The 22264-nt window shown below is 46.5% G+C and overlaps 1 protein-coding gene across 1 annotated transcript in view; it reads right to left on the reverse strand.

The window, feature by feature from the left end:
• Nucleotides 1-22264, reverse strand: part of PGBD5 (piggyBac transposable element derived 5) — a 63046-nt gene that overhangs the window by 27999 nt on the left and 12783 nt on the right. Inside the window, exons 2-6 of the mRNA XM_066598981.1 lie at nt 18625-19052; nt 15138-15272; nt 13202-13382; nt 10237-10434; nt 6791-6896 (exon numbers count right to left, since the gene is read on the reverse strand). Coding sequence (XP_066455078.1) covers nt 6791-6896; nt 10237-10434; nt 13202-13382; nt 15138-15272; nt 18625-19052 — 1048 coding nt within the window. The remainder of the gene's footprint in view (nt 1-6790; nt 6897-10236; nt 10435-13201; nt 13383-15137; nt 15273-18624; nt 19053-22264) is intronic.

The raw sequence follows: 22264 nt of genomic DNA on the forward strand, positions 1-22264 counted from the left end.
GCTCTATTGGCCTTAAGGACACTGCTCTCTCCTGGATCTCCTCCTACCTATCTGACCGCTCTTTCAGCGTCTCCTTTGCTGGCTCTACCTCCCCTCCTCTTCTCCTTGCTGTTGGGGTCCCCCGGGGCTCGGTCCTCGGCCCCCTTCCTTTCTCCAATTACACAGCCCCTGTTGGACAAACCATCAGGAGATTTGGCCTCCAATACCACCTCTATGCTGATGACACCCAGCTATAAACCTCTTCCCGTGACATCTCTGCACCTTTACTCCAAAACATCACTAACTGTCTGTCCGCTGTCTCTAACACCATGTCCTCTCTCTACCTAAAACTAAACCTCTCTAAAACTGACCTACTGGTGTTTCCACCCTCCACTAACCGACCTCATCCTGACATCTCCATCTCAGTGTGTGGCACCACCATAACTCCCAAACAGCATGCACACTGCCTTAGGATCATATTCAACTCCGATCTCTCTTTTACCCCCTACATCCAATCACTCACCTGAACTTGTCAGCTGCACCTCAAGAACATCTCACTATGGACACGTTAAAACGCCCTCATCCACTCCCGGCTTGATTATTGCAACTCATTGCTGATCGGCCTCCCCTGCACCAGACTCTACCCTCTCCAATCCATCCTGAAGGCGGCAGCCAGGCTCATCTTCCTGTCCAGCCGCTACTCGGACGCCTCTGCCCTGTGCCGGTCACTGCACTGGCTGCTTGTTAAATACAGAATTCAATTTAAACTCGCCACCTTCATCCACAAAGCCCTCCACAGTGCAGCGCCCCCTATATCGCCTCCCTCATCTCAATCCATCAACCAGCCCGGGCTCTCCGCTCGACAAACAAAACTAGACTGCAGACTCCTCAAATTCGAACTTCTCACTCCCGCCTCCAAGACTTCTCCAGAGCAGCACCGGTCCTCTGGAACGCACTACCAAAGGCTACCCGGGCAATCCAGGACTCGCAGAACTTCAGGCGTGCTCTAAAAACGCACCTCTTCAGGGAGGCATACCGAATTCCCTAAACAAAGCCCTCTGTACTCCGCCTGATAACATGCTCCCTGACCTACTGACTGCATTCCCTGCTAGCCATCATAAACCGCTCCTGCAGTCATACTGATCCTGCCATCACACGGCTAAATGTCTGACCATTGTCTGTATATATCTAATAAAAATAAAAAAGTTCCTGCGCTCCTTTAGGACCCAATTCCACCAGGGATTGGAATTACCAGTGTATAAGTAAATTAAAAGCCCTTGAAGACGAGAACGTAAACCCAATTGGTCATGGTCCACACACAGATCTAAAACCCAGAAATACAGCAAATCCACCTACCTGTCCATGCCCTGAACTTGATATCTTCGAGGATCTAGTGATCAATGATTTGAAATCGATTAAACCAATCAAAAAATGCTCTAATTTGACACGTCAAGAGAGCAAAGCCCTAGAACAACTGAAAACGAATGATCAGTTGGTGATTAAACCGGCTGATAAAGGCGGTAACGTTGTAATTATGACAAGAGAGCAATACAAAGATATGTGCGAGCAGTTATTAGGTGACACAGCAACGTATAGAACGCTTACATCAGACCCAACTATTCAGTTTCAGCGGGAATTGAGAGAACTCCTCGTTAAAGCACTAGAAGGAGACCTTATTTCTGAGAAAGAATTTGACTTCATATTTCCTTTCCATCCTACAACCGCAACCTTTTATGCACTACCCAAAGTGCATAAAGGTGTTATCCCACTTCGTGGGAGACCTATTGTTTCCGGAGTAAACAATCTGACCCAAAACTTGAGCGTATATGTTGATCACATCCTAAGACCATTCGTTGTATCCCTGAGGTCATATGTACGTGACACTATGGATGTCTTGCGACTTCTGGATGGCACCTCAGTGAGCCCGGATACACTATTGGGCACGTTAGATATCGAATCTCTATATAGTTCGATTCCACATGACGGTGGAATTAAAGCCACAGAATTCTTCCTGAGTCAACGGGGCTCTCACTTCAATTCCCACAACAAGTTTACCCTGGATGCGTTACAATTCATTCTGTCCCATAACTTTTTTCTATTCAACACAAAGTACTTCCACCAGCTCAGGGGCACCGCGATGGGGACATCCTGTGCCCCATCGTATGCCAACCTGTACCTGGGCTGGTGGGAGGAAAAACACATCTACAGCAATGATCAATGGTCTGACAACATCGTCTTATGGTTAAGATACATTGACGATATCCTAATCTTGTGGAAAGGAACGAAAGAAGCGTTCCAAGAATTCGTCAATACCCTCAACATTAATAATCTGAATCTGAGAATTACCTCAGAGATCAATGAAAAGACGGTGGCTTTTCTAGATCTTCTTATCCACAAAAAAGACGATGGATCAATCGTATCAACGCTATACCGAAAAACTACAGCGACAAATAGTCTGCTTAAATGGGACAGTTTTCATCCCCTAGCCCTGAAACAAGGTATCCCGAAAGGGCAATTCCTTAGACTGAAGAGGAATTGCTCTGACACACAGGATTTCCAACTCGAGAGTCGCAAACTTAAACAGCGATTCCTGAGTCGTGACTATCCTGCAGAGGTGATTGATAGAGCATATTTTCATGCAGTGGAACAACAAAGGAATACTCTTCTGGTTCCACGCCAACGAGAAGCATCTAACACTGCTCGAGTCATCGGGACCTATGATACGGGGAGTAAAGACGTAAAAAGCATCCTGGAGCATTATTGGAGTATCTTGACTAATGACCCTGATCTTATAGATGTGATCCCACCAAGACCGGCAATCACTTTTAGACGGGGTCACAACTTACGAGACCACTTGGTGAAAAGCCATTTGGCCCCTGCACCAACGCAACCCAATTGGCTGAATAGCAATAAACCTATGGGAACTTTCAAATGCCATAACTGCGTGGCTTGCCCGTTTATCCTAAAGAGTCACACATTTGTCAGCGCCAGTACCAAAAAATCCTATGTCAACAGATGCTTCATCAACTGTCGATCAAAAAACATTATCTATATGGCTTCGTGTACTTGTCCGAAGAACTATATCGGCAAGACACTACAACAATTTCGCAGACGTATATTAGGTCATGTAGGGAACATCCGTCGAGGGGAATCGACACCACTAGCAGACCACATTAAGACCGTCCATGGAGGAGACGAATATGCCGTGAAATTCCAAGGGATCGAAATGATCCGCACCGACATAGGAAGAGGCCACATCGACAAAAGACTCCTTCAAAAGGAGGCATCATGGATTTTTCGCCTGGACACCTTGGCCCCTAAAGGGCTTAATGCCACCCTAAACTTTAACTGCTTTCTTTAAACAGCTACCTAATGCGTTCAATCTTTCCTACCATTCCTGACGACGGCATTTTACTGTACTTCATATCTCCACCAAACAACCAACTTATTGCTGAGTGCTTGAACATGTATTGATGCTAAAACATAATATCACTTTATCCTCAGTATTTAGCCTGCATCATTTTTGCATCTATATATCTAATACATTGGCAACAAATACTAATGAAACTTCCTCCTTCTAATGATCAAGAAGAGGATTTTAGTATCTATATCATTATAGAAATGAATATATTCCTTCAGCAGTTTTTTGTCTCTCCACAAATACACACGTTGAAATAGGGATGCATATGTCTCCCACAGTAACAAGTATCATCTATTAGGATACTTATTAAACTATCTCCACTGTGGGAACATTAACGGTTTGCACATGTTGAATATATATTCAGATAACACTCGGGTGATGCCAAACTTGGTGTAGAGCTATCTAATTTATGCCAATATGGCAACAACGGGGCCACAACGATCAACCTATTGTACCGCTTGATACATCCTGAAGGCATGCCCCTCCATCACAATGCCCTCATTTATTGTGCAAACGTAGTAGACCTGTAGCTTCGGAGCATTCTACAACAGTGGGCGGGATCTGATAATGTCATCTTCAAGACCGCCCCCTAACTATAGTTGATGTGGTAACCGGGGTTGGGACACGCCCCCAAGTCGCGCCGTCAACATGCCCCTCTGTACTATATGAATATCCCATTATCTCATGCTCATCAGGCAGTAGTAGTGGGCGGGACGTGATGACGCTACTTACAATTATCACGTAGTAACTCCCAGGCCACGTCGCTCTTCTGTTACTGGCAATCGGGATACAGCGCGATGACGTCGTACGCTTGCGTTCCATGCTGGAACGCGGAAGCGTCATGGTGGGGGACGGATGGGACGCCACGTGATGACGCTACAGGCGTGCGTTCCACCGTGGAACGCGGAAGTCCCAATCTCCAGACACTTAGATCGGGTTTAACTAGGAATCGCTATGACCGGCGATCCACTATTTTACCCGATCCATACAGGTTTTGCTCAGGCTCCTTAAGGGGATTTGTTGGCCAGCAATGCTCTGCAGCCCAGCATTATGTTTCCAAACCTGATGGTAATACATGAGAATTGGTTACAACCCCTGTTCCCCGTGATTGGCTACCCAATCAAAACCACACCTAGATGGGAGGAGCTAGCGGGACATTTAAACCTGAGCAATTCAGAGAGACCTCAGATGCCTAAAGCTCACCATCAGAGCCGCAGGCGCTGCTGGAGATTACTCCTAAAATCTCTCTTTGCCTTACTCTACTCTATCTCTCTCGCTCTGCTGACTAGTATAGCTAGCCTAAAATTGCTTTGTGCCATTGTGGCAGTTACTAACAGTAGCTAGGCTAGACTTGGGCATTGTCCCAGATTGAATTAATGAATTTACAATCTGGCAGCCTATTCATGTGAAGCTACTAGTCTTGGCAGACGACTCACTGGTCTAGATTGACCTCTCAGAGACCTTGGGGGCTACCTAAGATAGATTCTACTCTGATAGTGCCTGCATATGTTGTGCGCATATCCCTTTAACCGGCTGGGCCAATAGGTATTTAACCTGGTGGCTGTTCATTTAGTAGCCACCAGCCCTAGCGTATGGTTCATGGTTTTATGCTAAATACCAAAGTAAAACCTGGTTATTCCGTACAGATGCAGGTAGCACTTATACGGATCGTGTGCATTATCCCCACACGATGCACATAGTGCATATTTAAGATTTCTCACTCCAGAGTGACACACCCCCCATGTCTACCTTCAGCTTCTAATTGCGAGCTAACTTAGATCCAGGTGTATTGATCTATAGATGGGTAGAGTACGCTGGTGAACCCGAATATTGTTAGGGTCAAGCAATATATTATAATAAGGCAATTGGGAGCATCTCCCTTTATGAAATATTGACAGACACATTTGAGTTATTCTTCTGTTATACCTTCTCAGTTAGTAAACTCCTCTCTGCTCACTCAAGGGCATATTTTTTTGCCCAGCTCCTGATGAACTATCGGTCATTTCCGATACAGAAACGCGTCGAGCAAAAACAGAAGCTTTCTATACGAGCAAAAACAAACTCTAAAAAAGCTCTTATTGTTGAGCAAAAGCAGAAGTTCTCTAGATGAGCAATAAAATAAAAGCTCTCATCCTTCGAGCAACAACTATATCTACGTAATAACAGAAATTTCTTGTACATGAGCTATACCAATAAAACTCTCACTTTATTGTCTTGGAGAGTTTTCATGTGAGAAATGGTGAAAAAAAGTACAAGAAACGCACCATTTAATAAAGTGTAATACACCAAAAGACATTCATCTAAACTTCTTACACATAAAAGTCTTTTAAATAAAGACTCTTGGTGCTTCTCTGGGAAAGAATATACGGGAGTTGTTGAGATCCTCTCTCCTTCCCCTATATTCCCCGGGACTCCACTGGCGTGGATCTGTCTGTCTTGTGTTATATGTTTTTTGTTTTGTTTTGTTAGTAGGCCCTGACCCTTTTTATATATTAATTCTAAATAAAAGTGAAATTTTAAATTCTATATCTGTGATGGCCTTAGCTTTGGACTAATATAGATATTACATACCACTGTGACTTCGTTACCAGTGTATAAGTAAATTAAAAACTTTCTTTATTCCATATCCAAGTGCAACTCGTTTCATCGCATATAGCGACTTTCTCAAGCACAATCATAAATGAAACGCGTTGCACTTGGATCTGGAATAAAGAAAGTTTTTAATTTACTTATACACTGGTAATTCCAATCCCTGGTGGAATTGGGTCCTAAAGGAGCGCAGGAACTTTTTTATTTTTATTAGATATAGCTTCAGTGGATCACACCTAGAGTGTGATACAGATTCCTGGCAGCTCTCCCGATATAGCCCGTCGGGATTTCGTGGACACACAGGGAGATGACCGGCAGTATGCATTAAAGCGAACCAGGACTTGGAGGTGTAGGTGGGGCTCAGGACCGGGCTCCACTATACACCGGGTGAGTCCCACTTTGTGTGATTTGTTGCCCATATTGAGATTGCTTCCCATTGTTCGTGGTGCGCTGTCCTGATACATACATCATTGTCTGTATATAACATCCCTCACTCTCTACCCCACCATACCGCGAACATCTCCACCCCGCCATACCGTGCCCATCTCCAGCCCCTTTACCTTCTGTATCCCCCCATTACTTGTAGTATGTAAGCTCGTTGGAGCAGGACCCTCACCCCTATTGTCTCCATCAGCTGATTACTATGTAACCGTGGTTCTACAATGTTTGTATTTTGTCTTTCTGTATCCCCCGTCTATGTAAGCGCTGCGGAATATGTTGGCGCTATACAAATAAAGATTATTATTAAGGAGAGAATTCCTGAATGAAATAGGATAGAGGTCATCGGCGCCTCGTACTTACGTGCTATACTTGTCATCATATTTACAGATGTAACTGAGGTGAGCGGCGAACGCCTCCACCGCCAGCGGACACGGGATCTCGCCACTTTTTCTTTTTATAATGACTCCTACATGAAAGAAGAGAAGAAAAATCGGTACGGAAAACAGAATTTCTGTGAAAATGAACTGCATAAAAGGTTGACTATGAAGTATCATGTGACGCGACGCGTCCAGCATCCGCCTTCCACAAGAGCCCCCAACAGTCCCGTTAAAACTGGAAAACCTCCCAAAAAGTCATTTTTTTAACTGTAGATTTTGAATTAATGACTTATGTAAATATATTTGCGCAGAACTCGTCGCCTTTTAACCCCTCAGCGACATAACTAATTTAAGCCTTAAGAGCCAGTAGATATTTTCGTCTTGTGTCGCGGTACGACATCTTGTATTTTGTGGGACGGGTTCTAGTTTTTTCGGGTCCATATAACGTCTTCGCTCTCTTTTTGTGCTTTGGGCAATGGAAGAACGTTATTTCCACCAGTGTTTGGTGTGATGTCTTCTCATGGCGCTGCAGCGTGCTGTAAATGTTGTTACCTTTATTCTATCACCACGTTTATAGAGGTTTTATTATGTTTTGCCCAATATTCCCGGACCGGAGCGTCTTTGTTTTTCCATTGACAGAGCGGTATCAGGCCAGCTTTTCGTTTGGGACAGCGTTTTTTTATGAAGTATTAACAATTTTTAATTCCTGTTTTGGGTAATTTTGCCCTTTTTTTTGTTTTACAGCATTCACTGTGCTGGATAATGATGTAATCTTTTATAGTATGGGTTGTCGTGGATACCAGTTATATTTACGATTTCTTTGATATTTTTATTTTTACAACATTTAAAGCCTTTTATGCGGGGAAAAAAGGTTTTACGTTTTTTATATGTAAAAACATTAATATACTACGTTCAACAATGACTGCGGTGCCTGTTGGGTTAAACAATATAGAGCAGTGATTTCATGAGCAAGTGCTCATCATCATACTCTTTTTCTGAGAAAAACCTCATATGTGACAATCAGAGAGCAAATATACTCTCTGGTTAATGGGCAGTGATAACAAACATTCATAGTAACATAGTATGTAAGGCTGAATGAAGACAATGTCCATCTAGTTCAGCCTGTCTATCCTACTGTGTTGATCCAGAGGAAGGCAAAAAACCCCAAGGCCAGAAGCCAATTAGCCCTTTTGGGGAAAAAATTCCTTCCCGACTCCCTAATGGCAATCAGACTGTTCCCTGGATCAACCCCTAATAGTTCCTACCTGCCTGTATACCCGGATTGACACTTAACCTAAGATTTATATCCTGTAATATCCTTCTTCTCCAGAAAGACATCAAGTCCCCTTTTAAACTCCTCTATGGATTTTGCCATCACCACTTCCTCCGGTAGAGAGTTCCACAGTCTAACTGCTCTTACAGTAAAGAATCCCCTTCTATGTTGGTGATGAAATCTACTTTCCTCTAATCGTAGCGGATGTCCTCTTGTTACCGTCGCAGTCCTGGGTATAAACAGATCCTGGGAGAGATCCTTGTATTGTCCCCTCATGTATTTATACATGGTTATTTGATCACCTCTTAGCCGTCTTTTTTCTAGAGTAAATAGTCCCAGTTTTGGTGCCTCTCTGGGTATTCCAGTCCCTTCATTCCATTTATTAGTTTAGTTGCCCTTCTTTGAACCCCCTCCAGCACTGTGACATCTTTCCTGAGCACCGGTGACCAGAATTGTACGCAGTATTCCATGTGAGGCCTGACAAGTGCCTTATATAATGGAAGGATAATGTTCTCGTCCCTCGCCTCTATGCCTCTTTTAATGCACCCCAAGACTTTATTTGCCTTTGCAGCAGCTGACTGGCATTGGTTACTCCAGTTTAGTCTATTATCCACTAATACCCCCAGATCCTTTTCCATATCACTTTTCCCTAGTGGTACCCCATTAAGTGAATATTGGTGACATCCGTTTCTCCTGCCCATGTGCATAGTCTTACATTTTTCAACATTGAACTTCATTTCCCATTTTCCCCCCGATCCCCCGGCTTATCCAGGTCCGTTTGTAGCCGCACATTGTCCTCCGTTGCATTAATTATATTGTATAATTTTGTGTCATCTGCAAATATTGATATTTTGCTGTGCAGCCCCTCTATCAGGTCATTGATAAATATGTTGAACAGAGTGGGGCCTAATACTGAACCCTGTGGCACCCCGCTAGCGACTGTGGTCCAATCAGAGTACGAACCATTTATTATCACCCTCTGCTTTCTATCATTGAGCCAATTTTTTACCCACTTACACACGTTTTCGCCCAGTCCGAGCTGCCCCATTTTGTATATTAGCCTATTATGCGGCACGGTGTCAAAGGCTTTAGAGAAGTCCAGATATACAAGATCAATAGATTCTCCCTGGTCCAGCTTAGAGCTTACTTCATCGTAGAAACTGATCAGATTTGTCTGACATGAGCGACCCTTCATGAATCCATGCTGGTGAGGAGTTATTCCCTTAATCTCCTTGAGGTACTCATCGATGGCGTCTCTCAGAATCCCCTCGAAAATTTTTCCCGTTACTGAAGTGAGACTTACTGGCCTGTAGTTACCAGGCTCACTTTTGCTGCCTTTTTTGTAAATTGGAACCACGTTGGCAATGCGCCAATCCAATGGTACTACACCGGTCTTGATAGTGTCCAGAAATATTAGATATAGCGGCCTAGCTATCTCGTCACTTAGTTCCTTTAGTATCCTTGGGTGTATTCCATCTGGGCCCGGAGATTTATCAATTTTAGTTTTCTTTAGACACTTCCGCACCTCCTCCTGCGTTAGGTATGAGATATTTAGTGAGGGGTTCGTTTTATTCCCCTGCATCTCGTGTGGCATTTCCTTTTCGTTTGTGAATACACTTGAAAAGAAACTGTTTAGTAGATTTGCTTTCCCTTCGTCATCATCAATGATTTCTCCTGCATTGTTTTTTAAAGGGCCAGCGCTCTCCCTGCAAATCCTTTTGCTGTTGATATAGTTCATGTCACACCTCCTGTGGGACAGGAAGAAGACAGGAGAATCACAAATCTATTTTCCACTGCTGCTTGTCCCCCCCCCCCCTTCCTGTCTGCACATACTAACTGAAATGACAGCTGCAAATTCAATATTCCCGACCCCACTTCAAACTGCTGTAGCTCAGGTTGTGTAAGGGCTACTGAGATATTTTCGATGTAATTTTAAATCCAAGTATTATCTTTAAAATGAGACCAAAAGCATGTCGATAAGGTTTTTATGCGGCTAATAAGCGCCCATGGGAATCAATGCATTACAATCCAACGCTTCACAAGGTCGCAATTTTCGGTCAACATTTTGCTGTGGCACAATACCCACGTACAAACGCTCGCGTGAATAAGGCCTGAGACTGATGTGCCTGCATGATATGCGAACACTGAGTACTTACCCTGTTGTATAGGTGAGTAAGCATTACTCAAAAACCGAAAAAGCCCTTTATTGTACCAGCAAATAAGGGACATCTTTCCCTTCATCTCGATTCTATATTGTCCTCGAGACAGCGCTACTTCTGTGTTACTCATCATCGATAGCGGCAATCCAGTGCAGTCACTCTTCCGGGAGCTCAGCAATCCGCAGCAGTAAATATCTGGAAATGGATGCAAGAAGTTACAATCAATGACGTCCGTCGGTCATTTTGTTTCATTACAACCTTTAACTTGTTACATAGAAGAAAAAGTAACTGAATGATATTTGGCGAAGGGTGCATCAATGAAGAAGATGAGACTGAAAGTGAGAGCTTCACAGGTGCTCTGCCCATCCAGTGAACACATACAAATCATGGTTAGGTCCTGCTCACATCTGTGTCAGGGCTCTGGGTGATTTCTGCTGTTTGGCTCCATCCTTGGAGCTGAATGGACCCCATAGACTATAATTGGGTCCGTTCAGCTTCCAACAGTCCAACATTTCACTGGCCGACATAGCACAGCATGCCGCACCATCTTGTGTGGGATTCTCTGCCAGAGGCTCCGAATGTGTGTGAATGGGCCCTTACTGAAAAATCTCTTCTACTCAAGACAGCCTGGTTAGTATGAACGATGCTTTGCTGCAAACAACTTTCAGCAGAAGTGTTACAGATGCGCACCAAGCAGGAAAGATGCAAAACCAATCTAAAGACCAACATCGATCTTTGGTTGGACAAATTCGAAGACACGGTGAATATTCAGGCCTATTGCTGCTCTCCCTAAGGCTGCCTTCACAATGGTGTGAAATTCGCGCCAGATTTGTGCGTTGCGCAACACACAAATATGAAGCCCATTCTTTTGAATAGGGTCATACACATAAGTGATGTTTCCCTGCATATCACCGCGATGCGATGCTATACAGGAAGCAGATCGCAGCATGATCTACTTAGTTGCGAGATCTTGCAGCACCGGCCCCATTGAAAACAATAGAACTCCGCGATCCTCCGACGCTGCTGCCACATCTCTGCCGGGGGTTCCCCTCGTCCCCGCAGTGATGAGAGGCTATTTTCACATGAAAACATCTCGCATCCACGGGGCTTTTACATGGACGGCGAGGGTGATATGGGGGCGTGATTCACAGCCCGATATCACCAACGCCCATGTGAAGGAGCCCTAAGAGTGTGCATCCAGTTAATACCTTCAGGACCAGAGGTCTGTAATTTTTTTTATTTTTGCTTTTTTGTCCCCGCCTTCCAGGAGCCGTCACTTTTTAATGTTTCCATTGACAGCATTATGAGGGCTTGTAATTTGCAGATGTATTTTTTTTAGAAGTACAAGTTAATGTTCCGGAAGTGGGGAGGAATGAAAAAAATGCAATTGCGCCACATTTCATGGGCTTAGATTGCACAGTGCGATAAAATTGACTTATAAACTTTGTTCTCCGGGTCGGTGCGATGACGATGAGACCAAATCTATATAGTTTAACATTGAATGAATGACAGGCGAGAGCTGCCTGTGATTGGCTGAGTGCCTCAGCCAATCACAAGCAGCTCTTTCAGCAGGCGGGGATTTTAATTCCTCGCCTGCTGAAGGAACTTCAATGCAGAGCTGGGGACAGCGCAAAGAGGACGTAGCTGAGCCCCGGCAGCTGAAGAAATTCAGCTGCGGGTGTGCCGCAGATCCGGACGGCTTCCATAGGCTTCAATAGAAGCCTGCAGGAGCCGTCCCTGCGGGAGACCCGCACTAAAATGGATCATGCTGCAGGTGTTTTCCCGCACACGCAATCCGCACCTCAGGGGAAAATGACATCCGCAGGTATTTAATCGCCTGCGGGTGTCCAATGCCTCCCTATGGGGCGCGGTATTTTAACCGTTGACATGAGGCCTAAGCAGGAATTTAGTCAAAGTTCATTAGCAGAGCGAAGAGCACGGATAGAGCGGTAGATGAGGGAGGAGATAGAGGGTGGTGCAGCGTTGTGGAGAGCCTTATGGCTGAGAGTGAGGAGTATTATTTGCATTCTATATATTTAACAGTTAACCAGTGTAGTGACTGGCACAGGGTGGAGGCATCAGTATAGTGAATGGCACAGTGTGGAGGCATCAGTATTGTAACTGGCAAAGGGTGGACCTCATTGTAGTGACTGGCACAGGGTGGAGGCATTGGTTTAGTGACTGACACAGGGTGGAGGCAGTGGTGTAGTAACTGGCACAAGGGGAAGGTATCAGTGACTGGCACAGGGTGGAGGCATTGGTGTAGTGACTGGTACAGGGTGGAGGCATTGGTTTAGTGAGTGGCACAGGGTGGAGGCATTGGTTTCGTGACTGGCACAAGGTGAAGGTATCGGTGTAGTGACTGGCACAGGGTGGAGGCATCGGTGTAGTGACTGGTACAGGGTGGAAGCATTGTTGTAGTGATTGGTACAGGGTGGAGGCATTGGTTTAGTGACTGGCACAGGGTGGAGGCATTGGATTAGTGACTGGCACAGGGTAGAGGCATTGGTTTAGTGACTGGCACAGGGTGGGGGCATCGGTGTAGTGACTTTAGTGAAAGATGAGCCCGGCTGCTGCATTCATTATGAGAGGACCGATCAGTAGGGAGTGGCAGTAATCAAGCTGAGGTGGATAAGATCGACAATGAGTTTTTGCCGTTTCCGCATTGAGGTACCGGTGACATGAGCAAGCGAGTGACTATGGGGGGGGGGGGGGGGCGAAGGAAAGATCAGAGTCAGATATGACCGTCAGACAGGAGGTACGGTGCTGCCACACACTGAGATGAGGATATCGGGTTTGGGTCGGTCAGTAGACGGTCAAGCAGCTCAGTTTTTGAGGTGACGCAGTGTTAGAGACGGCAGACAGACAATCACCGGCGTCTCGTGGAAGCAGCGGTGTGATGTCACAGGACGCACGTATTTTGAGCTCCATGTGATGACTACGCGGCTACAGTGATACTTACCTTGCTTCTCAAATTCTTCAAACAGGTTCAGGCTGGTGATGCTGGGGCCGGTGAAGATGATGTAGTTTTTCCCATGTGAATTCTGACACAAGTTCTTGGCTACTATGCTGTGCAGTTGTGGCTTGTTCTTCCGAGCGTCGAGGCCGTCCGTTCCGCCTCCTTCCTTCAGATGCACAAAGATCTTTAAAAAAAGAATAAAAATAATCATAAAACATCTAGAAATAAAACGTATTTACTTACGTGTCCAAATCACAAATGATCAAATACTTGTGCAGAGTGTTAAGGCAGCAGAAATGCAGTGCTAAGCTGTCGCTCGCGAAGGTTGCGGGTTCAATCCCTGCCTGGTTCAGGGGGTTGACTCCGCCTTCCATCCTGCCGAGGTCGGTAAAATGATAAATTACCTGAAAGTGCTACGGAATAGATTTAAAGATAAAGGCGTTTTTGGTGTGTGCCACAACTCTGCCTGATCATTAAGGTATATTGACCCAGTAATAGGGTACCAGAAAAGTCACTTCTACACAGTGAACAGCTGACTGACGGGGGCCCCGGCAGCAGAGCCCGCTGATCTACTATTGATTACCTTAAAAAAAAGTCCAGCACAACCCATCACCCCTAATTCACATATTGAAAGCAGCGGGATAGTAGTCAGCTGGGTGAGGGTTACTGCATAGCTTTTATTTAATTCAGTGCGTTTGCCGGATGAAGCCTGTTATCTCAGCAGCTGAGTGAGACTTCGTTTTGGCCGGAGGCGGTTCAGAGAAGTCTCCTGCAAATGGGAAGGTAGGTGATATCCGTGAACTTGCTGTCCGTCTGGCGCCGAACACATAAAACTATATTTTCTCTAAAAGACGGCAGCACTTTGTAGTATAGATCCCAAAGAACCATCACTAGATCTCTTTACAAGTACATTCTGCTCCAATCAGCTGCAAGAGATCCAGCAAGGCCCTTGCCGGCCTTTAGGCCAGTCTCACACAGGCGTTCAACAGCATTTTTAACGCACCCCATCGTTGCAATGGGTGACGAGGTGCGCTACAAACCGCTGCAATGCACTAACATAGACAGACAGCGTTCGATTGGCGCAGTGTTAGAAACGCCACGCTAACAAATACTCGTCTGAGAAGCCCCACGGAAATCAATGGAGGCTCAGGGCAGCATTTTTAGCAGGCGTTTCAAGCAAAGCAAAGTTTGCTCTACAAAAAGAGGATGCTGCAAAGGTCAGAGCGAGTCTGTAAACTAATCATAAAATGCTTAAAGTTACCTGAGTTATCCAGTTTTCTAAAATGCCCCCGGCCCCCGACCCTCATTTACTGCTGTTTGCACCCTGTTTCTTGTCTAAGTTCTGATTTTCAGGTGGTCTTTCCTATTTTTCTGTTGCACTGCAATCCACTATCAGGGAGGGGCATGTAGCAAGCCTAACATTCTGCCAGTAGTTTACTGTCCTGCACTTCCTTACTTCTCATGCTGCATTGCATGATCTAATCAGCATAGAAGCAATATCTTAATACCTGCCTCTCTGCTTTCCCAGGATGATCAAGCATTTAAAGACATTCTAGTCAAATGGTGAATAAACCCAATAAAATGTGTGTGTAATGTGCACTGACAGATACACACCAGCATGCTGTAATAGCAGGAGAGGCAGAAACTGTGGAGATCATTACCACAGTGTCTGCAGATCTGTCAGCCTGCAGCACGGAAGCTCCCTGTTGCTATGGAGTCATCCCTGTGCACTTTTTACTACAGAAGCTCTGTACCTAATGACAGAGAGTGGACTGTAGAGAACTTGGAAGGGAGACCCCTGGTGGCCACCACTTCAAATCTCATTTACAGCAGTAAAGCAACAAAATTATAATGCAAGTATATGACAGCAATGATGGGACAAGTTAGCAGATGAGCAGAAGTTGTTTGTAAACTTACTGCCCTTTTACTCTCCGCTTACCTGAGAAATGAATCCTGTAGAAGAACATTGCCTCACCCATAGAGTGAATTTTCTCTTCTTCCTTTTCCGTAATTCCCGCTCAGTACAAGAAGCAATGAATGCCGGATCCTCATCAATTAAGGGTTCATGAAGGACCTAAACAAACACAATGATGTTGGATATGCTGAGTTAACCATTCATGAAGAGCTTTGTACATAAGTTGGTAAAAAGGGCATCTAATACAAGTTTATCAGCTTTACAAAGGCTTCAAAGTGGATCTGTCATCTATTTACGGGCAGCATCTTAAAGGGATGGGTCACTCCCAGTAATAGCAATGCTGCCGTTCAAGCCAACTCTTAAAGGGAATCTGTCATCTCCTATGAGCCGCATAAACTACAGTGATGAGCTCAGAGGAGGTGATGGGACACTTTCCTTCCGCACCCGTCCCCTACCGCATGCATCCCACGGACTACATAGGTGCAGGCTGCTGACAAGAGGACTAAGAGCATGTAGTCCATGGATGTAGTCATGCCTTTAAGAATGGACAGTGGGAGTATCGCAGGGAGGTATAAGTGTCATAGACTCAACTCCTATTGACCCATAACTGTACTTTAACCCCACCGATGCTCTTTAACCCCTTACTGATGCAGCCTATTTTGTCCAAGGGACGCAACGATTTTGGGGGGATTTTCATTGGTACCGTCTTTGGGTACATATAATGTATTGTAGAACTTTTAGTAATTTTTTGTAGGGCCGGGAGAAAAACACATCAATTGTACCACAGTATTTTTTTACAGTGTAAGGCCCCATTCACACCAGCGTGTGCTGGTGCGTACATAGGTGCGCACAAAACCGGCACACCCACTTACATGCACAAACACGCGTGAATGCAGGTCCGTGCAGCATTGCTTTCAATGGGTGCTTGGTTGCTGCCGGCAACTCCTGTAGGGACTTTGAGGAAAGGGTTTTAAATATAAGCCCTTCCCTGAAAATCATCCCTAGCTGGAGTAAAAAATTTTTTTAAATGGCCGAGCGCTGGCTCTGATTGGCTGAGCGCTGTGACTAATCACAGGCTGCGCTCAGCTGTCATTCAATGAATGGCTGAGCGCTGCCTGTGATTGGCTGAGCGCTCAGCCAATCAGATACAGCCCTTTCAGCAGGTGGGGATTTTAAATCCCCGCCTGCTGAAAGAACTTCATTACACTGCCAGGGACAGAGCGGAGAAGATGCGACAAGCCCCGACAGCGGTGAAGAGGTGAGTATTTTTTTTTTTTTACACCAGTCAGGGATGATTTTCAGGGAAGGGCTTATATTTAAAGCCCTTATCTGAATCCCTGCGGGGGGTGCCGGCATCCTATTGCTTTCAATGGAGCTGACGGTAGCAGCAGCCCCATTGAAAGCAATGGCAGAACATCGCGATCCTCTGCCACAGCTGTGACAGGGGATTCTTTACTCCCCGCAGGAAGTCCCCTTATCACTGAACGCTGTGACAGCTGTGGCAGGGGATTCCTTACAGTGCTGTCACAGTGTTCAGTGACAAGGGGACTCCCAGGGGGAAATATTGACGCGCAGCACGGACCTGCGGTGCACGCATGTCCTATGTTTTGCAGGTGCACGCATTTGCACGCCTGTAAAACATGGACATGTGAACACACCATAGAGAACCAATAATGCTAATATGTACGTGGTTTTGTGCGGACGTATGTACACACACACACGCTCGTCTGACTGAGGCCCAAATGTCGTGACACATTTTTTCTGACCAATCAGGTAACTAATGCTGGAAGTCTTTGCCATAAATGGACTAGTGCTAGAAGTCTGACCAGCAAGGAGATAACTCCAAATGCAGCTGTTAACCTTTTAGATGCCACTGTCCGCTCTAACAGAGGGAGGGAGCTTCATTTGCCAACAACCCCTACCCCTCCTGCTAGGAGATTGTGGGGTGCTGTTTGAGTGTCATGGCAGCCTGGGGTCTTGTGAAGGTTCCCAGGACTATTATGTATTTCTGCCTATTAAGCTATGCCTGTGGCAGGGCTTTATAGAATGCTTGCTGAAATACAATGTACTGTAACGCTAAAGTATTGCAGTATATTGTATAAGTGATTATAGGGCCCCCAAAAAACATAAAAATCTGTGAAATTGTTTTCATTTAATGCGTATAAGAAAAAATAAGAAAAGTGTTTAAATAAAAAAAATTGTCCTGGTTGCAAAAGAAAACAAAGCAAAGCATTGTGGTATCGCCGGATCCGTAACAGTGCGACTTAATAGCGCATTATTCATCCTGCACTGGGAACTCCATGAGAATAAAACACACACAAGGCTTGTATCGGGCTTTTTTGAGCATTATGTCTGTAAGATACAATGTAATAAAAGTCACAGAGATCCCAATATAATCCCAATACAAACTACAGGTCGTCCCTCAACATATGAGCCTCCACACAATCCCACCGACAGAAAGATAAAATGTTCCGGTGGTCATAAGATGGACAGAAATCAATGTTTGTTAGCGGGTTTTTAAAAAAATATTTTTTAGAAGTAGTCCAACCAATAAACCCTAATAGTCTGGTATCGCCTAACTGTACCGAGCCACAGAACAAGTTAGCGTGTCATTGTAACTGCACTGAGTGGCTGTAAAAACGAGACCCCCCCACCAGCCTCAGTTCATTAGATGGTTGTATTGATACATTGTGTCCCACAAGGAGTCCCCGCCCCCTCCCCCCCCCCCTTGCCCCGGTCCGCCAGGTCAGCAGAGAAATAATAAAGAAGTGGGAAGAAGAAAACAAAAATGAAAGGCCAGGTCTTCAAGGGGTTAAAAGATTAAATGACAAATCTCTGAGCTCTAGTTGGATAAATCCCGGTTTCTGAGGGAATTAAACAATGTGACAGACAGACCATTGTTTCTCGTGTTTAACCCCTTAGTGCTGTGGCTTACTCTGAGACGGGACAAGTTTTGGAGGGATTTTCATCTCCACTTTTCTAGAGACAAAACTTTTTATTTTGCCGTCCGCACGGGCGGAGGATGGATTTTTGCATGATGAGTTGTAGTTTTTATTGGAATCGCATAACTTTTATTAATTTTTTTTGTAGGACAGGGAGAAAAAAAACAATTCTGCCATTGTCTTTAGTTTTTTTACAGCATTAATCATACAGCCTAAGGGCTTATTCACACGAGTGTATATTGGCCACCGTTTTCACGGCCAACTGATATACGCTACTATCTGAGCTGTCTCCCTCCCTGCCTCCTCCTCGCCAGCTCTCTGCCTTTCCTCTCCCCTTCGGCTGTTTGCAATGGAAGGGGGCGGAGCTAAGTTCCCACCCGCTGCCCACCCCTTGTCCGTAGGGGGCAGAAAGGGGGTGGCTGTTTAGCAGAGCTAAACTGTCTTCCCCCGCCTGACGTAAATCTGGGCTCAGCGTATATGCACCGGACCCGGGCCATGTGAATGGCGCACAAACGGCCCGAATGGTGAGATTCATGCTTTCAATGATTGCAAGACATTTCCTGAAATACCTGCGTTTGTGAAGGCCTGAAAGACGAATCGAAGCCCTTCTGCAAAGTGGTGAGGAAGGGCTGGATCTTGTAGAGCCCGTGGGCCGTCTGGCTGGAGCGGAATGCCACAATATGGAAGAATTTTAAAATTTTCTCAAACCGCGCCTGCGTCATGACAACGGAGATGCTCTTGTTGCTGTAGAAGCCGCCGCTCCATATGCTGAGCACCGACTCACAATGGTGGGTACTGGTGGAGATCATGTAGCCCAGGAAGGCCTTCATCTCCGCCAGACTCACGTCCGTCCAGGCCTCGTCACACCCGAAGCGTTCTTGGAACTTCTTGGCGTACATGTTGGTCTGAGTGACCATGTTCTTAATCACGTTGTCGGGGACAAACAGCTGGAAAAAATCAATAGCGCTGGAGCTGGCTGGCATCACGCGGGTCGGCCCTGCGGACAAACACAAGGAGGCCGTTACACGGAAGAACACTTCAGATTCCGCGCAGAAAACAAAAGAAAACATTTTGCATATAAAGTCACAGGTGCAAATACCCTCATTGTCCGGGCTGCTATGAGGCGGTTATACCTGCTATCCTCATTGTCCGGGCTGCTATGAGGCGGTTATACCTGCTATCCTCATTGTCCGGGCTGCTATGAGGCGGTTATACCTGCTATCCTCATTGTCCGGGCTGCTATGAGGCGGTTATATCTGCTATCCTCATTGTCCGGGCTGCTATGAGGCGGTTATATCTGCTATCCTCATTGTCCGGGCTGCTATGAGGCGGTTATACCTGCTACCCTCATTGTCCGGGCTGCTATGAGGCGGTTATACCTGCTACCCTCATTGTCCGAGCTGCTATGAGGCGGTTATACCTGCTTTCCTCATTGTCCGGGCTGCTATGAGGCGGTTATACCTGCTACCCTCATTGTCCGGGCTGCTATGAGGCGGTTATATCTGCTACCCTCATTGTCCGGGCTGCTATGAGGCGGTTATATCTGCTATCCTCATTGTCCGGGCTGCTATGAGGCGGTTATACCTGCTATCCTCATTGTCCGGGCTGCTATGAGGCGGTTATACCTGCTATTCTCATTGTCCGGGCTGCTATGAGGCGGTTATACCTGCTACCCTCATTGTTGGGGCTGCTATGAGGCGGTTATACCTGCTACTCTCATTGTCCGGGCTGCTTTGAGGCGGTTATACCTGCTATCTTCATTGTCCGGGCTGCTATGAGGCGGTTATATCTGCTATCCTCATTGTCCAGGCTGCTATGAGGCGGTTATACCTGCTACCCTCATTGTCTTGGCTGCTATGAGGCGGTTATACCTGCTTTCCTCATTGTCCGGGCTGCTATGAGGCGGTTATACCTGCTACCCTCATTGTCCGGGCTGCTATGAGGCGGTTATATCTGCTACCCTCATTGTCCGGGCTGCTATGAGGCGGTTATATCTGCTATTCTCATTGTCCGGGCTGCTATGAGGCGGTTATACCTGCTACCCTCATTGTTGGGGCTGCTATGAGGCGGTTATACCTGCTACTCTCATTGTCCAGGCTGCTTTGAGGCGGTTATACCTGCTATCTTCATTGTCCGGGCTGCTATGAGGCGGTTATATCTGCTATCCTCATTGTCCAGGCTGCTATGAGGCGGTTATACCTGCTACCCTCATTGTCTTGGCTGCTATGAGGCGGTTATACCTGCTTTCCTCATTGTCCGGGCTGCTATGAGGCGGTTATACCTGCTACCCTCATTGTCTGGGCTGCTATGAGGCGGTTAAACCTGCTATCCTCATTGTCCGGGCTGCTATGAGGTGGTTATACCTGCTACCCTCATTGTCCAGGCTGCTATGAGGCGGTTATACCTGCTATCCTCATTGTCCAGGCTTCTATGAGGCGGTTATACCTGCTTTCCTCATTGTCCGGGCTGCTATGAGGCGGTTATACCTGCTATCCTCATTGTCCGGGCTGCTATGAGGCGGTTATACCTGCTATCCTCACTGTCGGGGCTGCTATGAGGCGGTTATACCTGCTACCCTCATTGTCCGGGCTGCTATGAGGCGGTTATACCTGCTATCCTCATTGTCCGGGCTGCTATGAGGCGGTTATACCTGTTTTCCTCATTGTCCGGGCTGCTATGAGGCGGTTATACCTGCTACCCTCATTGTTGGGGCTGCTATGAGGCGGTTATATCTGCTATCCTCATTGTCCGGGCTGCTATGAGGCGGTTATACTTGCTACCCTCATTGTCTGGGCTGCTATGAGGCGGTTAAACCTGCTACCCTCATTGTCCGGGCTGCTATGAGGCGGTTATACCTGCTATCCTCATTTTCCGGGCTGCTATGAGGCGGTTATACCTGCTACCCTCATTGTCCGGGCTGCTATGAGGCGGTTATACCTGCTATCCTCATTGTCCGGGCTGCTATGAGGCGGTTATACCTGCTACCCTCATTGTCCGGGCTGCTATGAGGCGGTTATACCTGCTACCCTCATTGTCCGGACTGCTATGAGGCGGTTATACCTGCTATCCTAATTGTCTGGGCTGCTATGAGGCGGTTATACCTGCTACCCTCATTGTCCGGGCTTCTATGAGGCGGTTATACCTGCTTTCCTCATTGTCCGGGCTGCTATGAGGCGGTTATATCTGCTACCCTCATTGTCCGGGCTGCTATGAGGCGGTTATATCTGCTACCCTCATTGTCCGGGCTGCTATGAGGCGGCTTTACCTGCTACCCTCATTGTCCGGGCTGCTATGAGGCAGTTATACCTGCTATCCTCATTGTCCGGGCTGCTATGAGGCGGTTATATCTGCTACCCTCATTGTCCGGGCTGCTATGAGGCGGTTATATCTGCTACCCTCATTGTCCGGGCTGCTATGAGGCGGTTATACCTGCTACCCTCATTGTCCGGGCTGCTATGAGGCGGTTATACCTGCTATCCACATTGTCTGGGCTGCTATGAGGCGGTTATACCTGCTACCCTCATTGTCTGGGCTGCTATGAGGCGGTTATACCTGCTATCCACATTGTCCGGGCTGCTATGAGGCGGTTATACCTGCTTTCCTCATTGTCCGGGCTGCTATGAGGCGGTTATACCTGCTACCCTCATTGTCTGGGCTGCTATGAGGCGGTTATGCCTGCTATCCTCATTGTCCGGGCTGCTATGAGACGGTTATACCTGCTACCCTCATTGTCCGGGCTGCTATGAGGCGGTTATACCTGCTACCCTCATTGTCTGGGCTGCTATGAGGCGGTTATACCTGCTATCCTCATTGTCCGGGCTGCTATGAGGCGGTTATACCTGCTTTCCTCATTGTCTGGGCTGCTATGAGTCGGTTATACCTGCTACCCTCATTGTCCGGGCTGCTATGAGGCGGTTATACCTGCTATCCTCATTGTCCGGGCTGCTGTGAGGCCGTTATACCTGCTACCATCATTGTCCGGGCTGCTATGAGGCGGTTATACCTGCTATCCTCATTGTCCGGGCTGCTATGAGGCAGTTATACCTCCTACCCTCATTGTCCGGGCTTCTATGAGGCGGTTATACCTGCTATTCTCATTGTCCGGGCTGCTATGAGGCGGTTATACCTGCTACTCTCATTGTCTGGGCTGCTATGAGGCGGTTATACCTGCTATCCTCATTGTCCGGGCTGCTATGAGGCGGTTATACC

Source organism: Eleutherodactylus coqui, chromosome 4 (genome assembly GCF_035609145.1).
Source record: "Eleutherodactylus coqui strain aEleCoq1 chromosome 4, aEleCoq1.hap1, whole genome shotgun sequence".
Taxonomy (NCBI): Eukaryota; Metazoa; Chordata; class Amphibia; order Anura; family Eleutherodactylidae; genus Eleutherodactylus; species Eleutherodactylus coqui.